Raw genomic sequence first — 17,582 nt, forward strand, 5'->3', positions numbered from 1 at the left:
CAAAACACACTGCTTTTCAGAAAACAAAAATAGCAAAGCCAGAAGAATAGAAAAACACTCACCCTGATTCGCTCTGGTTTACTTACAAGAAAAGACATGAGTTCCTACTGTGTAGACCCACTTCAGATTCAAACACTTAAACCTAAAAGGAAAATAGAAACAGGCTGAGTTAGCAAAAATTTCACTATATAGAAATGCCTTCTGATTAACAAAAAGTTATTACAGGTTTACCATTCAAAGCACTGGACTTCACCTATAAATTGCTAGATTTGTTTAAAGAAACTTTCAGTGATGATAAATCTGAATGTACTTCAGCCAAGTACATTATAAAATTCTGTAATTTTTGGCCAAGCATGGTGGCTCACATCAAGTGCTAATCCCAGCACCTTGGTAGGCTAAGGCAAGTGAATCACTTGAGGTCAGGGATTTGAGATCAACCTGGCCAACACAGTGAAACCCTGCCTCCATTAAAAATAAAAAAAATAATAATAGGTTGGGTGTGGTGGCTCACACCTGTAATCCCAGCACTTTGGGAGGCCGAGGCGGGTGGATCACGAGGTCAAGAGATCAAGACCATACTGGTCAATATGGTGAAACCCCATCTCTACTAAAAATACAAAAAATTAGCTGGGCATGGTGGCCCGTGCCTGTAATCCCAGCTACTCAGGAGGCTGAGGCAGGAGAATTGCCTGAACCCAGGAGGCGGAGGTTGCGGAGAGCCGAGACCGCGCCATTGCACTCCAGCCTGGGTAACGAGCAAAACTTGGTCTCAAAAATAAATAAATAAATAAATAAATAATAATAATAAAATAAAAAACTAGCCAGGTGAGGTGGTAGGCAGCTGTAAGCCCAGCTACTTAAGAATTGTTTGGGCTGGGCACAGTGGCTCACGCCTATAATCCCAGCACTTTAGGAGGCTGAGGCAGATCATGAGGTCAAGAGATTGAGATCATCCTGGCCAACATGGTGAAACCCCATCTCTACTAAAACCAGACAAACAAAAAATACAAAAATTAGCTGGGCGAGGTGGTGCACGCCTGTAGTCCCAGCTACTTGGGAGGCTGAGGCAGAATTGCTTGAACCTGGGAGGCAGAGGTTGCCATGAGCTGAGATCGCGTCACTGTACTCCAGCCTGGTGCCTGGTGACAGAGTGAGACTCTGTCTCCAAAAAAGAAAGAATCGTTTGAATCATTTGAAGTGTCTCAAAAAGGAAAAAAAATTTAATTTCTATAGAAAGAGAAATGCATTATATAGTTTTCCTTAAATTAATTCCTAAATTTATATTGACCCAATCCCCCACTAACCCCTTCCTAGAAGCTATTACCTTCAGTTATTTTCTATGGTTATTCTGCTTTTCTGTTTTTGAGATGGAGTTTTGCTCTGTTACCCAGGCTGGAGTGCAGTGGCGTGATCTTGGCTCATTGCAACCTCCACCTCCTGGGTTTAAGTGATTCTCCTGCCTCAGCCTCCCAAACAGCTGGGATTACAGGTGTGCACCACCAGGCCTGGCTAATTTTTGTATTTTTAGTAGAGATGGGGTTTTGCCATGCTGGCCAGGCTGGTCTCAAACTCCTGACCTCGTGATCTACCTGCCTTGGCCTCCCAAAGTGCTGGGATTGCAGGAGTGAGCCACCGTGCCTGGCTGGTTATCCTGCTTTTTATTTACTTTTTGGAGAGACAGGGTCTCTGTATGTGGCCCAGGCTGGTCTGGAACTCCTGGCCTCAAGGGATCCTCTCATCCTGGCTTCCCAAAGTGCGGGGGTTACCGCATGAGCCACCATGCACAGCGCTATCCTGCTTTTTAATAATCATTCTTTAACAATGTTTATATGACTATAATTTTAGACTTTTAAAATGTTCTTTACTGCTCCTTGCAGAGCAGGGCTAACTCATAGGCAGTGCACCCAGAGTCAGCCAGTTTTAACTTCCTACCATGGTAGATGAAGACAAAGCTTTATTAAATCATCTTCTTCCACTGTATCTCCTGCTCTCATTCTACCAACATAGCTCTGGCATAAGTTTGGTTAAATCAATAGTCCACATTTATATTACTATGACTATGCAAATATGGTTCAGAGTTGAGGCAAACAGAAATAACCATGTCTTGGCCAGGCACAGTGGCTCATGCCTGTAGTGCCAGCACTTTAGGAAGCTGAGGCGGATGGGTCACCTGAGGTCAGGTCAGGAGTTCAAGACAAGCCTGACCAACATGGTAAAACCCCGTCGCTACTAAAAATACACACAAAAAATTAGCCAGGCATGGTGGCAGGCGCCTGTAGTCTCAAGTTACTCAGGAGGCTGAGGTAGGAGACTCACTTGAAACCAGGGGGCAGAGGTTACAGTGAGCCAAGATTGCGCCGCTGCACTCCAACTTGGGTGACAGAGCAAGACTCCATCTCAAAAAAAAAAGAAATAACCAAGTCTCTTTCATTAATTAATTAATTAATTAATTTTGAGGCGGAGTTTCGCTCTTATCACCATGGCTGGAGAGTGCAGTGGCACAATCTTGTTCACTGCAGCCTCCACCTCCCAAGTTCAAGGGATTCTCGTGCCCTAGCCTCCCCCGTAGCTGGGATAACAGGCGCCTGCCACCACACCTGGCCAATTTTTGTGTTTTTAGTAGAGACGGAGTTTCACCATGTTGGCCAGGCTAGTCTCAAACTCCTGACCTCAGGTGATCTACCCATGTCAGCCTTCCAAAGTAATGGGATTCCAGGCATGAGCCATTGTACCTGGCCAATGTTTTTTTCCTTATACATCTATTTTTTGCTAGAGTTAATAACTGCCTCATTTGTTCACTTGCTTGGTTTCCCATATAGCTATTATTAACTTTTTACAAATACTCCAACATTTCTGCTATTTGCCTTATCCACATATTTTTTCATACCCTCAAACCCATCAATTTCAATTTTCTCCTGGAAACTGCTTTCATAGGCTGCTCCAGTCTTCTGCAATCTGAACTAGCTGCTTTTTAGGCCAGTTGAACTTAGTTGACTTTTTTTTTTTTTTTTTGTGGCAGGGTCTGGCTCTGTCATTCAGTCTGGAGTGCAGTGATCTTTGCTCACTGTAATCTCTGCCTCCTGGGCTCAAAGCATCCTCCCACCTCACTCTCCTGTGTACCTGGGACTACAGGTATGTGCCACCATGCCTAATTTTTGTATTTTTTTTTGTAGAGACAGTGTTTTGCCATGTTACCCAGGCTGGTCTGCAACTCTTTTTTTTCTTTTCAGACGAAGCCTTGCTCTGTCACCCAGGCTGGAGTGCACTGGCGCAATCCCAGCTCACTGTAACCTACGCCTCCTGAGTTACTGGGACTACAGGTATGTGCACCACTATGCCGGGCTAATTTTTTTGTATGTTTAGTAGAGATGGGGTTTCACCATGTTGGCCAGGCTGGTCTCGAACCCCTGACCTCAGGTGATCTGCCGGCCTTGGCCTCCCAATGTGCTGTGATTAAGGTGTGAGCCACTGCACCTGGTCTCAAACTCTTGAGTTCAAGCAATCTGTCTGTCTCAGCCTCCCAAAGTGCTGCCTGGCCCTACCCTGATATTCTTATAGAAGCCACTTCTCCAACCCCAGCTGAGAATCACTCATTTATCTTGTCATAAAATTTTAAAAACAGATTTTACTTGAAAAACATTATTAGAATATATATTTAATAATATTAAACATAAATCATCATGCAAAAGAAATTGAAGAGGAAAAAAGGTCTATATTCTTATGTAGTCCATAATAGAAAGAGAAAATTAATGTAGATAAAGAGGTAGGTAGATGTTTTTATTTGCAAAAAAAAAAGTTTCTATGGTCTGGAAAAATTTTGGAAGTTAAAAATAAAATCAATTTTTTCTTTGTTTTTTTATGAGACATGGCTTCATACTGTTGCCCAGGCTGGAGTACAGTGGTACAATCTTGGCTCACTGCAACCTCTGACTCCTGAGTTCAAGTGATTCTCCTGTCTCAGCCTCCCAAGTAACTGGGACTACAGGTGTGTACCACAATCTCTGGCTAATTTTTGTAGTTTTAGTAGTTTTCACCATATAGCCAGGCTGGTCTTGAACTCCTGATCACAAGTTATCCACCAACCTTGGCCTCCCAAAGTGCTGGGATTACAGTTGGAGCCACCCCACCTGGCCTAAAACAGGATGTATTTCAAATTAACTTGTGTCTTTATAAACAACTATAGATGCTCAGACATCCACCTTCAAAAATTCTAATTCTGCAGGTCTGGGGAGGGCCTTAGACATCTATACAGTTTTAAAAGCTCTAGCTGCTACCACTACCACCATTCTCTCCCATCTCACCACAAAAAAACAAAAGCCCTGCATTGTCAGGATTGAGAAACACTGAGAAAAAAGATGGAGTAAATTCCAGGCTCTTTTCTGCTTTTCTAATCATGTCTTGGAATAGTTCCTCAAATTTACAGCTGACTAAAAATCTTCAGTTAAATGCACAGTAAGAATCTTAAGAATATGAATATATCTGGCTATTTTTCCACTTGTAGGAATTTGCCCTAGGGAAAATGTATACAGAAATTTAGTTATAAGGATATCTTCTATAGTGTCGCAACCACTAGCCAAATGTGGTTATTTAACTTACATCTGAACTTGTAAGAAATAAATAACATTTCAGTTCCTGTGGCTGGGTGAGGTGGCTTACACCTGTAATCCCAGCACTTTGGGAGGCCAAGTAGGGAGGATCACTTGGGCCCAGGAGTTCGAGACTAGCTGGGGCAACACAGTGAGACTCTGTCTCTACCCCCGCCCCCACCCCCCCAAAAAAAATTAGCCAGGTGTGGTACCTATACTCTCATCTGAGAGGCATAAAATGTGCTTGACATTTTGGGTGGCTTAGTGAGAGGATCAGTTAAGCCTGGAAGGTCAAGGGTGCAATGAGTTCTTATTGTACCACTATACTCCAGCCTGGGTGCAGAGAGACACCCTGTCTTTAAAAAAAAAAAAAAAAAAAAATTCAGTCCCTCAATCACATTATCTACGTTTGGAGTTCTTAGGAGTTACATGTAGCTAGCAGCTTCTCTATTAGAAGATGAGAATGCCTGGGAAAGCACAGAGCCAGCTGAATGTATCCATGGCTTATCTTTCTGAGACGGAGTCTTGCTCTTGTTGCCCAGGCTGGAGTGCAATGGTGCGATCTTGGCTCACCGCAACCTTCGCCTCCTGGGTTCAAGCAATTCTGTCTCAGCATCCCAAGCAGCTGGGATTATAGGCATGCACCACCATGCCTGGCCAATTTTTGTGTCTTTAGTAGAGATGGGGTTTCTCCATGTTGGTAAAGGTGGTCTCGAACTCTCGACCTCAGGTGATTTGCCCGCCTTGGCCTCCCAAAGTGCTGGGATTTCAGGCGTGAGCCACCATGCCCGGCAGAAATTCTTTTTCTTTGAGACAGAATCTCACTCTTGTTGCCCTGGCTGCAGTGCAGTGGCATGATCACAGTTCACTGCAGCCTCAACCTCCCAGGCTCAAGCAATTCCCCCACCTCAGTCTCCTGAGTAGCTGAGACCACAGGCCTGTGCCACCGTGCCTAATTTTTTTTCTTTTTGAGAAAAAGTCTTGCTCTGTTGCTGAGGCTAAAGTACAGTGGCAAGATTTAGGCTCACTGCAACCTCCACCTCCTAAGGTCAAGCGATGCTCCCACCTCAGCCTCCCGAGTAGCTGGGGCTACAGGCATGCACCACAATACCTGGCTAAAGTTTTGTATTTTTTGTAGAGATGAGGTTTCACAATATAGCCCTGGTTGGTCTTGAACTTCTGGTCTTAAGCAATCCACCCGCCTCAACCTCCTAGTGTTGGAACTACAGGTGTGAACCACCATACCTGGCCAATTTTATTTTTTTAGTATAGACAGGTCTTGCTATATTGCCCATGTTGGTCTTGACCTCCTGAGCTCAAGAGATCCTCTGTGAAATTCTTTTTTTTTTTTTTTTTGAGACGGAGTTTCGCTCTTGTTACCCAGGCTGGAGTGCAATGGCGCGATCTCGGCTCACTGCAACCTCCGCCCCCTGGGTTCAGGCAATTCTCCTGCCTCAGCCTCCTGAGTAGCTGGGATTACAGGCACGCGCCACTGTGCCCAGCTAATTTTTTGTAATTTTTAGTAGAGACGGGGTTTCACCATGTTGACCAGGATGGTCTCGATCTGTTGACCTCGTGATCCACCCGCCTCGGCCTCCCAAAGTGCTGGGATTACAGGCTTGAGCCACCGCGCCCGGCCGCCCTCTGTGAAATTCTTAATTGATTCACTCAGATCTACATAAGAGTTTGTCAAATAATCCCACTGGGCAAAGACCCCTAATTTAGTTCCTCAGAAATACATTTGGAAAAAGTTCATCTTGAGGGAACACTGGAAGTAGCACTCCTCCAGGTTAGGCATATTGGTGCTACTGGTGGTTTATTATTAGTTTCGGCTGGGCACAGTGTCTCACACCTGTAGTCCCAGCACTTTGGGAGGATGAGGCGGGTGGATCACCTGAAGTCAAGACTTCAAGACCAGCCCAGCCAACCTGGTGAAACCCCCGTCTCTACTAACAATAAAAAAATTAGCTGGGTGTGGTGGCAACGTTGGTGATGAAATCTTTCCTCCAGAACTTCCTCACTTAGACTTTTTTTTTTTTTTTTTTTGAGACAGAATCTTGCTCTGCTGCCCAGGCTGGAGTGCAGTGGCAGGATCTTGGTCACTGCAACCTCCGCCTCCCAGGTTCACGCTATTCTCCTGCCTCGGCCTCCTGAGAAGCTGGGACTACAGGCGCCTGTCACCACGCCCAGCTAATTTTTGTATTTTTAGTAGAGATGGGGTTTCATCAGGTTGGCCAGGCTGGCCTAGAACTCCTGACCCTGTGATCTGCCCAACTAGGTCCCCCAAAGTGCTGGGATTACAGGCGTGAGCCACTGTGCCCAGCCTTTCTTGTTACCTTTAATGGACACAGCCATGGCAGGAAATTCACAGTTCCAATCTTAAAGTTCCAAGCACATTTTATTGTCATGCTATGTGAAGTCCAATCATGACTATGTTTGTGTGCATGTATGTGTGTGCATAGTGGCATATTTTTTTTTTTTGGGAGACAGAGTCTTACTCTGTCACTCAGGCTGCAGTAATGAGTGCAGCAGAGATCTCGAATCACTGCAACTTCCAACTCCTGGTTCAAGCAATTCTCCTATCTCAGACTCCCAAGTAGCTGGGATTACAGGCATGTGCCACCATGCCTGGCTAATTTTTGTAATTTTAGTAGAGATGGGGTTTCATCATGTTGGTCAAACTGGTCTCGAACTCCTGACCTTGTGATCTGCCTGCCTCAGCCTCTCAAAGTGCTGGGATTACAGGCGTGAGACACCGAGCCTGGCCACAATCATTTTTTAAAATTTCCTTTTAAAAATTATATTCAATTCTCTTTTCTTCTTTTTACCTTTGCTTTTCTATTCTTTTTTTTTTTGAGACGGAGTTTCACTCTTGTTACCCAGGCTGGAGTGCAATGGCGCAATCTCGGCTTACCGCAACCTCCGCCTCCTGGGTTCAGGCAATTCTCCTGCCTCAGCCTCCTGAGTAGCTGGGATTACAGGCATGCGCCACCATGCCCAGCTAATTTTTTGTATTTTAGCAGAGACGGGGTTTCACTTTGTTGACCAGGATGGTCTCAATCTCTTGATCTCGTGATCCACCCGCCTCGGCCTCCCAAAGTGCTGGGATTACAGGCTTGAGCCACTGCGCCCAGCCTTCTATTCTTGTTTTATCTTATTTATCACCTCAAGTGGGATTGGCTCAAAGAAAACAATCTCCAATCCACTCCTATCCCCATGTCTCTCTAAGACCAACTTAAAGAAATAGTATTTACAGACTGGGATTCTGCAGAAGAAGAGTTAATTATAGCAGGCCTAACTTCTTATCCTTAAAAAAGTCTGCTTACATGGTTAGCCACTGGCTGGCATGGGGGAACTTGGATTTCGAGAGATTTCCCATTTTCCTAGAAATGACAAGAGTGGCTTATTATACCTCAAGTATTTATACAAACAGTATGGTTTATGCTGAACACCTGCTTTCCTTCTGGGAGTCCAGAGTTTTGATACATGCCAGGCAGAGTCTGCCTCCATGACTATCCTGGGTATGGAGTCTCTAATGAGCTTTCCTGGTTGATAACATTTTACACATGCTGCCACAACTTCTTGCTGTGAGTCCTGTGTCACTCTACTGGGGGAGGACCCTTGGAAGTTTGTTTCTGGTTTCCTCTAGACTTCACACTACGTGTTGTTTCCCTTTAATGATTTTTATTCGTATACTCTGTTGAAATAAATCCTGGGGCCGGGTGCGGTGGCTCAAGCCTGTAATCCCAGCACTTTGGGAGGCCGAGGCGGGTGGATCACGAGGTCAAGAGATCGAGACCATCCTGGTCAACATGGTGAAACCCCGTCTCTACTAAAAATACAGAAAATTAGCTGGGTGTGGTGGCGAGCGCCTGTAGTCCCAGCTACTCGGGAGGCTGAGGCAGGAGAATTGTCTGAACCCAGGAGGTGGAGGCTGCGGTAAGCCGAGATCATGCCATTGCACTCCATCCTGGGTAACAAGAGTGAAACTCCATCTCAAAAAAAAAAAAAAAAAAAAAAGAAATCCTAGCTATGAATGTGACTATATGCTGAGTCCTGTGAATTCTCCTAGTGAATCACTGAATCTGAGGGGGTCCTTGGGAACCTCCAGTACAGGGATACCTGAAGGAAATTATTTTTAATGTTCTAAATCTATTCCTGGATTAAGGCTGGCCAATGGATAGTTACAGGCCTAGCTCTTATTCTGTTTACCTCCAATAAAACTGTTTTTACTAAACTGTACTTGAATAGCCTTTATTTTATATCAAAAGCTCTAGGAAACTTGTCATTGTTTTCAGTAAGAATGTTTTAAAAATGTTTTTATTACTGTGTTCACTAAATGAGAATAGTCAGAAGAAATGTCATTCTGGATTAAGAATCAGGGATAGGCCCAGCATGGTGGCTAACACCTATAATCCCAGACTTAGTGAGGCTGAGGCAGGCAGGTCACTAGAGGTCAGGAGTTCAAGGCCAGCCTGGCCAACATGGTAAAACCCCATGTCTATAAAAAATAAAAAAATTAGCTGGGTGTGGTTGCACTGGTCTGTAATCCTAACTACTTGGGAGGCTGAGAATTGTTTGAACTCGGGAGGCGCAGAGGTTGCATTGCAGTGAGCCGAGATTGCACCACTGCACTCCAGCCTGAGCGAGAGTAAGACCCTGTTTCAAAAAACAACAACAACAACGAATAAAAAAAAAACAGGGAAACTTTTGCTTTTTCTGAATTTTTGCCAAACTAACTTCAACCTTGACTACATTAATCTTTCCCTAACAGCATTTACCAAATGTGTATTTCAGTCCTATGTAAGAGGATGGTAAAAACACACAAAGAACTTGGAAACGTTTCAAAGATAGTAAAGATTAATTCAGAAAAATAGAAGCTATTAGGAAAGGGTAACATCTAGAAAAGAGCAAATTCAGCTGGGTGTGGTAGCTCATGTCTGTAATCCCAATATTTTGAGAGGCCGAGGTCAGGAGTTCAAGACCAGCATGACCAACAGGGAGAAACCTTGTCTCTAATAAAAAGGCAAAAAAATTAGCTGGGCACAGTGGCACACGCACTCGTGGTCTCAGGAACTGGGGAGGCTGAAGCAGGAGAATGGTTTGAACCCAGGAGATGGAGGTTGCAGTGAGCCAAGACTGCACCACTGCACTCCAGCCTGGGCAACAGAGCAAGACTCCTTCTCAAAAAAAAAAAAAAAAGCTAGCTAATTTCACCCACAATGTGACTGTACAAATGGTAAGAATAATTAATAAGGTTAAAACATGGTTAAGGCTCATTAAGAGTAACCTGAAGTCAGAGATTTATATTTAAGGGTGACAATGTGGTGTAGTATAAAAAGCACATACTCTGAAGTAAAACAAGCATGGTATGAATCGCGTTCTTGCATCTGTGTTAATTTGATCAACATACTTTGGCTTGCTGAATCTCACCGTTAATAACTCTAAAATGAGGTTAGTGACAACCGTCTTATATCTGAGACAAATATCTTTCTCCCTCTGATAGTGATGCTTATAATAATGGCTTGTGTTTCTAGGAGAGACCTTAACTTTTTCAGAGATTTAGAAAGACTAGATATTCAGGCTTCTGATTCAAGATTTTAGACTGAGCACAAGTATTTATCTCACCTCTCTCCCAAGGTCCCAATTAAGGTAAATAAATAAAAATAATAAACTTATATCTGAGGACAGAATAAGAGGATCCATTAGTAAATGAAATTTCAATTCATTTCTGGAGGTGAAAAGTGGACAGAAGAGTGCTGTCTCAGGAAATGGTGAGAAAGCTGCAGGCTAGAATGAGACTGGAGAGTATAGTAGAGGAGATGGCAGATCTGCCCAGCAGACAATCCTAAGGGTCTCTGAACCAAAATTGTAGCAACAAGGAATGAGGAAGGAGAAGTGGGGCTGAAAACAAGCCCAGGCATAAGTGCCCACTCATGTCAATGAGTCTGAAATCCAGAGCTCCCAGTCAGCAGCTTTTCTATTCTTTTTTTGAAATGGAGTCTGGCTCTTGTCGCCCAGGTTGGAGTGCAATGGTGCCATCTCAGCGCACTGCAACCTTTGCCTCTCCGGGTTCAAGGGATTCTCCTGCCTCAGTCTCCAGAGTAGCAGGGATTACAAGTGTGTGCCACCATGCCTGGCTAATTTTTGTAGTTTTAGTAGAGCTGAGGTTTAACCATGTTGGCCAGGCTGGTCTCAAACACCTCAGGTGATCTGCCCGCCTTGGCCTCCCAAAGTGCTGCGATTACAGATGTGAGCTACCACACCCACCCTACATATATTTAATATTACTTGAGAACGTACTCCAGCAAAATGAGGCTAAAATCTAAAAAGAAAGCTAAAAAATATAAAAAGTGGTGTGTCTGGGTGGGCACAGTGGCCCACACCTGTAATCCCAGTACTATGGGAGGCTGAGGCAGGTGGATCATCTGAGGTGAGGAGTTCAAGACCAGCCTGACCAACATGATGAAACCCTGTCTCTACTAAAAATACAATAATTAACGAGGCATGGTGGTGGACACCTATAACGTCGGCTACTTGTGGGGCTAAGGCAGGAGAATTGCTTCAACCTGGGAGGGGGAAGTTGCAGTGAGCCGAGATCATGCCACTGCACTACTGCACTCCAGCCTGGGTGACAGAGCGGGACTCTATCTCAAAAAAAAAAAAAGGAAACAGTATGTCCATTGAAGAGATATCTCAAGATGATAGCTATAAAGCTGATCGAGAAAGGAATCAATCAAAATTAGAACCAAAAACTCCAACAGAAATTAAAACTATATTTAAAAAATCAAAGTCCGAATTTGATACAAACTTAAATGTGTTACAATTCTGAGAAAGTTTGGCCAGGTGTGGTGGCTCATGCCTGTAATCCAGCACTTTGGGAGGCCAAGGCAGGCAGATCACCTGAGGTAAGGAGTTCAAGACCAGCCTGGTCAACATGGTGAAACCCTGTCTCTACTAAAAATACAAAAAGTAGCCAGGCATGGTGGTAGGTGCCTGTAGTCCCAGCTACTGGAGAAGCTGAGGCAGGAGAATCACTTGAACCTGTGAGGTGGAGGTTGTAGTGAGCAGACATCGTACCACTGCACTCCAGCCTGGGTGACAGGGCAAGACTGTCTCAAAAAAAATTTTTTTTGATAGTCAGCAAGGAATGAGAAAGAAAAATCCACTTGATCTTGAATGACAAAGAAGTTAAGACAATGGAACTGCAGTCCATAAAAACACTTGGCTGTTTTGTGAATAATGTGCCTATTATCAGCTTATAAGTTTTAGGACTATAGACAAAGCATGACAAACTTAATTACAGTTATAGAACAGAATGTAAGTGCCTTCCAATTTGATAATATGAAAGTAAAGTTTCACCTGACTGAAGATGGAAAATGGAAGGGGGAAGAGATAGAGGAATGACTGGGGAAGCTAATATCGCTATCTTCCCAAGAAGGTAAAGTTAATGCTGCAAGTTGATAGCATAACAAATAGAAATTTATGTATAATATTTAAGGTTACAAAGGTAACCAACATAAGTAAAAATAGAGGGATTCAACTATCAAAAGTTGGGAGGTGCTGGCTGGGTCCAGTGGCTCATGCCTGTATTCCCAGCACTTTGGGAGACAGAGGTGGTCAAGATCACCTGAGCCCAGGAGTTCAAAACCTTATCTCTACAAAAAATACAAAAATTGGCCAGGCATGGTGGTATGTGCCTGTGGTCCCAGCTACTCAGGAGGCTGAGGGGGAGGATTACTTGAGCTCCAGTTGCAGTGAGCTGAGACTGAGCTACTGTACTTCAGCTTGGGCAACACAGCAGGACACTGTCTCAAAAAAGAAAAGAAAAGAAAAGAAAAAGAACAAGTTGGAGACCATCCTGGTCAACATGGTGAAACCCCGTCTCTACTAAAGATACAAAAAATTAGCTGGGCATGGTGGCACATGCCTGTAATCCCAGCTACTCAGGAGGCTGAGGCAGGAGAATTGCCTGAACCCAGGAGGCGGGGGTTGCGGTGAGCCGAGATTGCGCCATTGCACTCCAGCCTGGGTAACAAGGCGAAACTCCGTCTCAAAAAAAAAAAAAAAAAAAAAAAGAACAAGTTGGGAAGCAGTGAGGAGGGGGTGGTATGAGATTTAGCATGGTCTTTACTCTCCAGGGAAAATAACGATAAGCTTCCCTAGTCATTTCTCTGTCTTTCCTGTCAGAGTGGAATGTCTAAACATGTTGTTTAGAATTACAGAAGTCCGTCGTTAAAAGAACTAAACAAAAAATGATTAAATAATTAATGGGGCTGGGCGCAGTGGCTCAAACCTGTAATCCCAGCACTTTGGGAGGCTGAGGTGAGCAGATCTCCTGAGTTCAGGAGTTCGAGACCACCCTGGGCAACATGGTAAAATCCCTGCTCTACTGAAATACAAAAAATTAGCTGGGCGTGGTGACGTGCACCTGTAGTCCCAGCTACTCAGGAGGCTGAGGCAGGAGAATCACTTGAGCCCGGAGGCAGAGGTTGCAGTGGGCTGAGATCGCGCTACTGCACTCCAGCTTGGGCTAGAGTGCAGACTCCATCTCAAAAAATAATAATAGTGGAGAACAGAAACAGGGATGAAGAGAGGTAGAGACGAGAGATTGCTGCTTTTTTTTTTTATAGCCCCACTGTATAAGTATATCAATAACTGCACGCAGGTATTTTCTTTGATAAAATCTTAATAAAAAAATTCATTTGAGCTCGTTTAGAGTAGCTCTACCTAGTGATTAGGAGTAAACAGTATATAAATTATGAAGAACTTATCCACTTTCTGATTGAATCATGTACAAATGAACTTGCCCAAGCTGGTCTCAAACTCCTGAGCTCAAGTAATCCTCCTGCAGCAGTCTTCCAAAGTGCTAGGATTACAGGCATGAGCCACCATGCCTGGTTATCTGTATGACATTAACATTATCACTCTGCTTCCTTAAAATGTAAATTCGAAGGGTAGGTTAGATGGATATCATCAGAAAGATATATCCCCACTTATCAGAACAAATATGTATGTATGTATATTATTACATAATATGTATATATGTATGTAAATATATATGTGTGTATACATGTATTTTTTGGAGACAGGGTCTTGCTCTGTTGCCCAGGCTGGAGTGCAGTGGCACTATCATAGCTTACCGAAGCCTTAAACTCCTGAGCTCAAGTGATTCTCCCACTTTAGCCCCCAAGTAGCTTGGACTACAGATACACACCACAAAGCTCGGCTAATTTTTTAAAATTTTCAGTAGAGATGAGGCCTTGCTATGTTGCCCTGGCTGGTTTCAAACTCCAGAGCTCAAGCGATCGTACTGCCTCAGTCTCTCAAAGTGCTGGGATTATAGAGGTGGGCCACTGTACCCAGCCTAGCAGGATTATTTAACACTACATATATATACATTAGCAAAGCAGTATTACTAGTGTACAGATACAGAAACAGCTTTATTGGCTGGGCACAGTGGCTTATGCCTGCAATCCCAGCACTTTGGGAGGCTGAGGTGGGTGGATCCCCTGAGGTCAGGAGTTTGAGACCAGCATGACCAACATGGTGAAACCTTGTCTCTACTGAAAATACAAAAATTAGTTGGGGGAGGTGGTGGGTGCCTGTAATCCCAGCTATTTGGCAGGCTGAGCCTGGAGAATTGCTAGAACCTGGGAGACTGAGGTTGCAGTGAGGCGAGACTGCATCATTGGACTCTAACCTGGATGACAAGAGTGAAACTCCATCTCAAAAATATAAAATAAAAAATAAAGAGAATAAAAAACCCAGCAAACATTTATGGCAAACTTCCTGTGCGGCAGGCACTATACTAAATGCTTCATGAGCAGCTCACAAGTATTATCATCATTCCCATTTTACAGAACAGGAAATTAAGGTACAGGGAGGTTAAATGGCCAAAGTCACATATGTAAGTGGTAGGGACTAATTAAATCTGTTCCAAAGCCTGTGCTCTAAAAAACCAGAGTAAACTTTCCCCATTTCTGGGGCCACAACTATAAACACTGCATTCCAGCCAAAACACTTCTAAGAAACCTGGTAAAAAGGTTAGGGGGCAGGGCACGGTGGCTCACGCCTGTAATCCCAGCACTTTGGGAGGTGGAGGCAGGTGGATCACGAGGTCAAGAAATTGAGACCATCCTGGTCAACATGGTGAAACCCCGTCTCTACTAAAAATACAAAAAAATTAGCTGGGCATGGTGGCGCGTGCCTGTAATCCCAGCTACTCAGGAGGCTGAGGTAGGAGAACTGCCTGAACCCAGGAGGCGGGGGTTGCGGTGAGCCGAGATCGCACCACTGCACTCCAGCCTGGGTAACAGGAGCGAAACTCCGTCTCAAAAAAAAAAAAAAAAGGTTAGGGACAGATTTGACCAGTTCAGCCCTGTAATTAACGGCTGAATTCACAGGCTTCTAGGCAGGTAATGAAATTTGGTTTCTTCTTTAGCTCTCAGGGACAAGAAACAGTTTTGGGTGTCTTCAGAAAGGTATGAGTGTCAATGAAGAATTATCTTAGCGTCGCATATACTCATTGCATATACATGCTTCTGCTTGAACAGATATTACAATAAGAAAAGGGCAGATTCCAACGGCTTTTCTTTCGAGGAGAGTCAAGTTAAGAGTATGCTACGATACAGGAGAAGGCTGGGCAGAGGTTAGTTCCCTACTTCCTGACAACTATGAACAATTTTATCTAACCACTGCCCTTCCCTCATGCTCTCTTCCCTACCCTCAACCCCCATCTCTGGCGCCCCAAATCCCCTGCAGGCACTCAAAAACATTCTTAGAAAAGAAAAAGACAATGAGCTCTTCGTTTTGGCCGATGCTGGGAGTCATCTAGATCTCGGTCCTTACGGGGACTTGATCCGCTGCCTGTCAGCCCGAGGTGCGCAGCTGCTGGGGAGAGCGGGGAGCTCAGCACTGTGGTCGGCCGCTACTCTGCCTGCGCAGGACAAACTGGCACCCAGTCCCAGGTTCCCCACCTGGAAGTCCCGGGGGTGGGGAGGAAAGGGAAAGCAGAGCCCGCCTGTCTTGCCAGGCAACTCCACTTCAGCTTCTGCCCGACAGGCCCAAGCCTATTCTGCTCTCCGGCTGCGGCGCCTCATTGCGGGAGTCGAGGAAGCTGGTTAAAAAGGAGGCCGGTGGAGGGCGAGGGTGAGCCCGGGATGGCCGCTCCGACGAAGGCCTGGGCCTGGGGAAATGGAATCGGTGGCAGAGCCAGGGAGACACTGGCCCCTGCAGCGCACCACGCACGCCGCCACGGAGGTACCTGTTCCTGGAGTCAGCAAGCAGTCCCGACCGCCTCGGCTCCGCCTCCTAAGTTTTACGGCCGCGCCGCCGCCAGGCCGATTGCCGGCAGTGGGGTACGCAACGTGCCATGCGCAGTCGGGCGACCGGGAGGGACGATAGAGCGCCCCGCCCCGCCCCGCCCCGCGGGGAAGCTCCGCCCTTTCCGATTGTCCCGAGGTACAGCCGGCCACAGGCGCCGCCGCGGGCAAAGCCGTTCTCAGCTCTGGTTGTCCTTCCGGCTGTTCGGCGCCTCTGCCACGCAGCGGGAGGGGGAAGCAGAGATATGAAAGAGCAGAGAAAGGCAAACTTGGCTGCTCTGAGAATTTTTTTCTCATTTCATGTGGTAGGACTTCTATGGGAAAACCCGCCTCGCACTTTTCTTGGAAGGTATCTCAAACGCCCCTCACTTTGGCCTCTCGGACCCCAGACAAGCTGCAAAGGGGAAGCCCATCCGTTCTTTGCGCCCATGTCTGTAAAATGAGGAAAATAGCTTAACTAACTAAAATGATCATCTTGTCCCCTCTGCATCTTTTTTTCCCCTGAAGCCTTCCTTATCTACAGCTCAGGCCATTTGTGGTAACCTGTCAGGTTTGCCCAAGCCAGGTTATGCAGGGCTTAAGAAATGAGGAAGCGATCCAATGATAGACTAAACCCCACTCCGCGTTGGGAGGAGGGGGTGCCAAAAAGTGGATATATACCATCAGGTAATGCACACTCGCTCTTCCCAGCTCTGAGCCTTGACACAGATTTAGACTGTCCTAACTTCCAAGACTGGGGGAGAAGTTTAGCTACATCCAAGCAGGGACTAATGAAAATATGCCACTGGAACTGTGGGACCTGTATGCACATGAGGTCTCATTTGATCTGCATATAACACTTTGATTTTATCCTGTGCTTTGACATTGCTAAGGGCTACCTCACATGCTCTCATTCTCAAAATAAGATGCCACTCTCAGGAGCAAACTGGGTAAACTTACAAAGCAACATGGCATAAACAGAGAAGTAATATTTCTAGCAGTGCTCTACTAAAGAGACTTTCAAGTCTTTTTGAACCCAGTATTAGGGAAGACTACCTGAAAAGATGCTAAGCTTCTTGCAGCCAGCCATTACAAATGGGCAGAGAAAACATTATTGCGTCAGAACTATTCTATTTTAGCAGTCGGTAACAGAAGCCACTCCTAGGGGTATAACTCTTCTCTCTCTGGTATTCTTTCACATGATTCCAAATGAGAGGACACAGGAATGGTAAGGAATAGGAACCCGGAAGGATAAAGTAGTGTTTCACCTCCTCCTGCCAAATCCATTGGATCCTTGTACAACACAATTATGAACAATCTTCACATTGCCAATTCCTGTTGAATGGGTGGAGTAAGAAATCCATGTTTTTCTTTTGCCTAAATTCCATCTAAGGAAAGGAGTTTCACATCTGGTTTTCACAGAGAAAAGTTTTCTATTACTAAGGAAACAGAATCATAAGCTACTCCCCTCTTCCTCAAAAAATACCTTATCAGTTTTTGCAGATGAAGAACTCTGAAAGGATCTGCTTGGTTTCCACTGGGAAAAAGAAAAGCAAAAGAGAGTAAAGCAAAAATGCATCACTTGGAGACCAGTCCTACATGATGCCTTATATTCACAAAGTGCTTAACAGTAGACAAAAATTCTTTTTTCTTTTTTGAGACGGAGTTTCGCTCTTGTTACTCAGGCTGGAGT

General features: G+C 45.0%; 1 protein-coding gene across 30 annotated transcripts in view; it reads right to left on the minus strand.

Moving 5' to 3' along the window:
* Nucleotides 1–15,908, minus strand: part of STRADA (STE20 related adaptor alpha) — a 41,568-nt gene extending 25,660 nt beyond the window's left edge. For 11 of the 30 annotated variants that reach the window (XM_078373529.1, XM_008996887.5, XM_054256010.2 and 8 more), the window contains exons 1-2: nucleotides 15,853–15,908; nucleotides 63–142 (exon numbers count right to left, since the gene is read on the minus strand). In XM_078373529.1, coding sequence (XP_078229655.1) covers nucleotides 63–98 — 36 coding nt within the window. In that variant the 5' untranslated portion in view covers nucleotides 99–142; nucleotides 15,853–15,908. Of the gene's footprint in view, nucleotides 1–62; nucleotides 145–15,437 lie in introns of those variants that run through there. The other 19 variants (XM_078373530.1, XM_008996889.5, XM_054256012.2 and 16 more) reach the window with 6 other exon arrangements.
* Between the last annotated feature and the right edge of the window lie 1,674 nt (nucleotides 15,909–17,582).

The sequence above is a fragment of the Callithrix jacchus genome, chromosome 5, assembly GCF_049354715.1.
Source record: "Callithrix jacchus isolate 240 chromosome 5, calJac240_pri, whole genome shotgun sequence".
NCBI classification, from domain to species: Eukaryota; Metazoa; Chordata; class Mammalia; order Primates; family Cebidae; genus Callithrix; species Callithrix jacchus.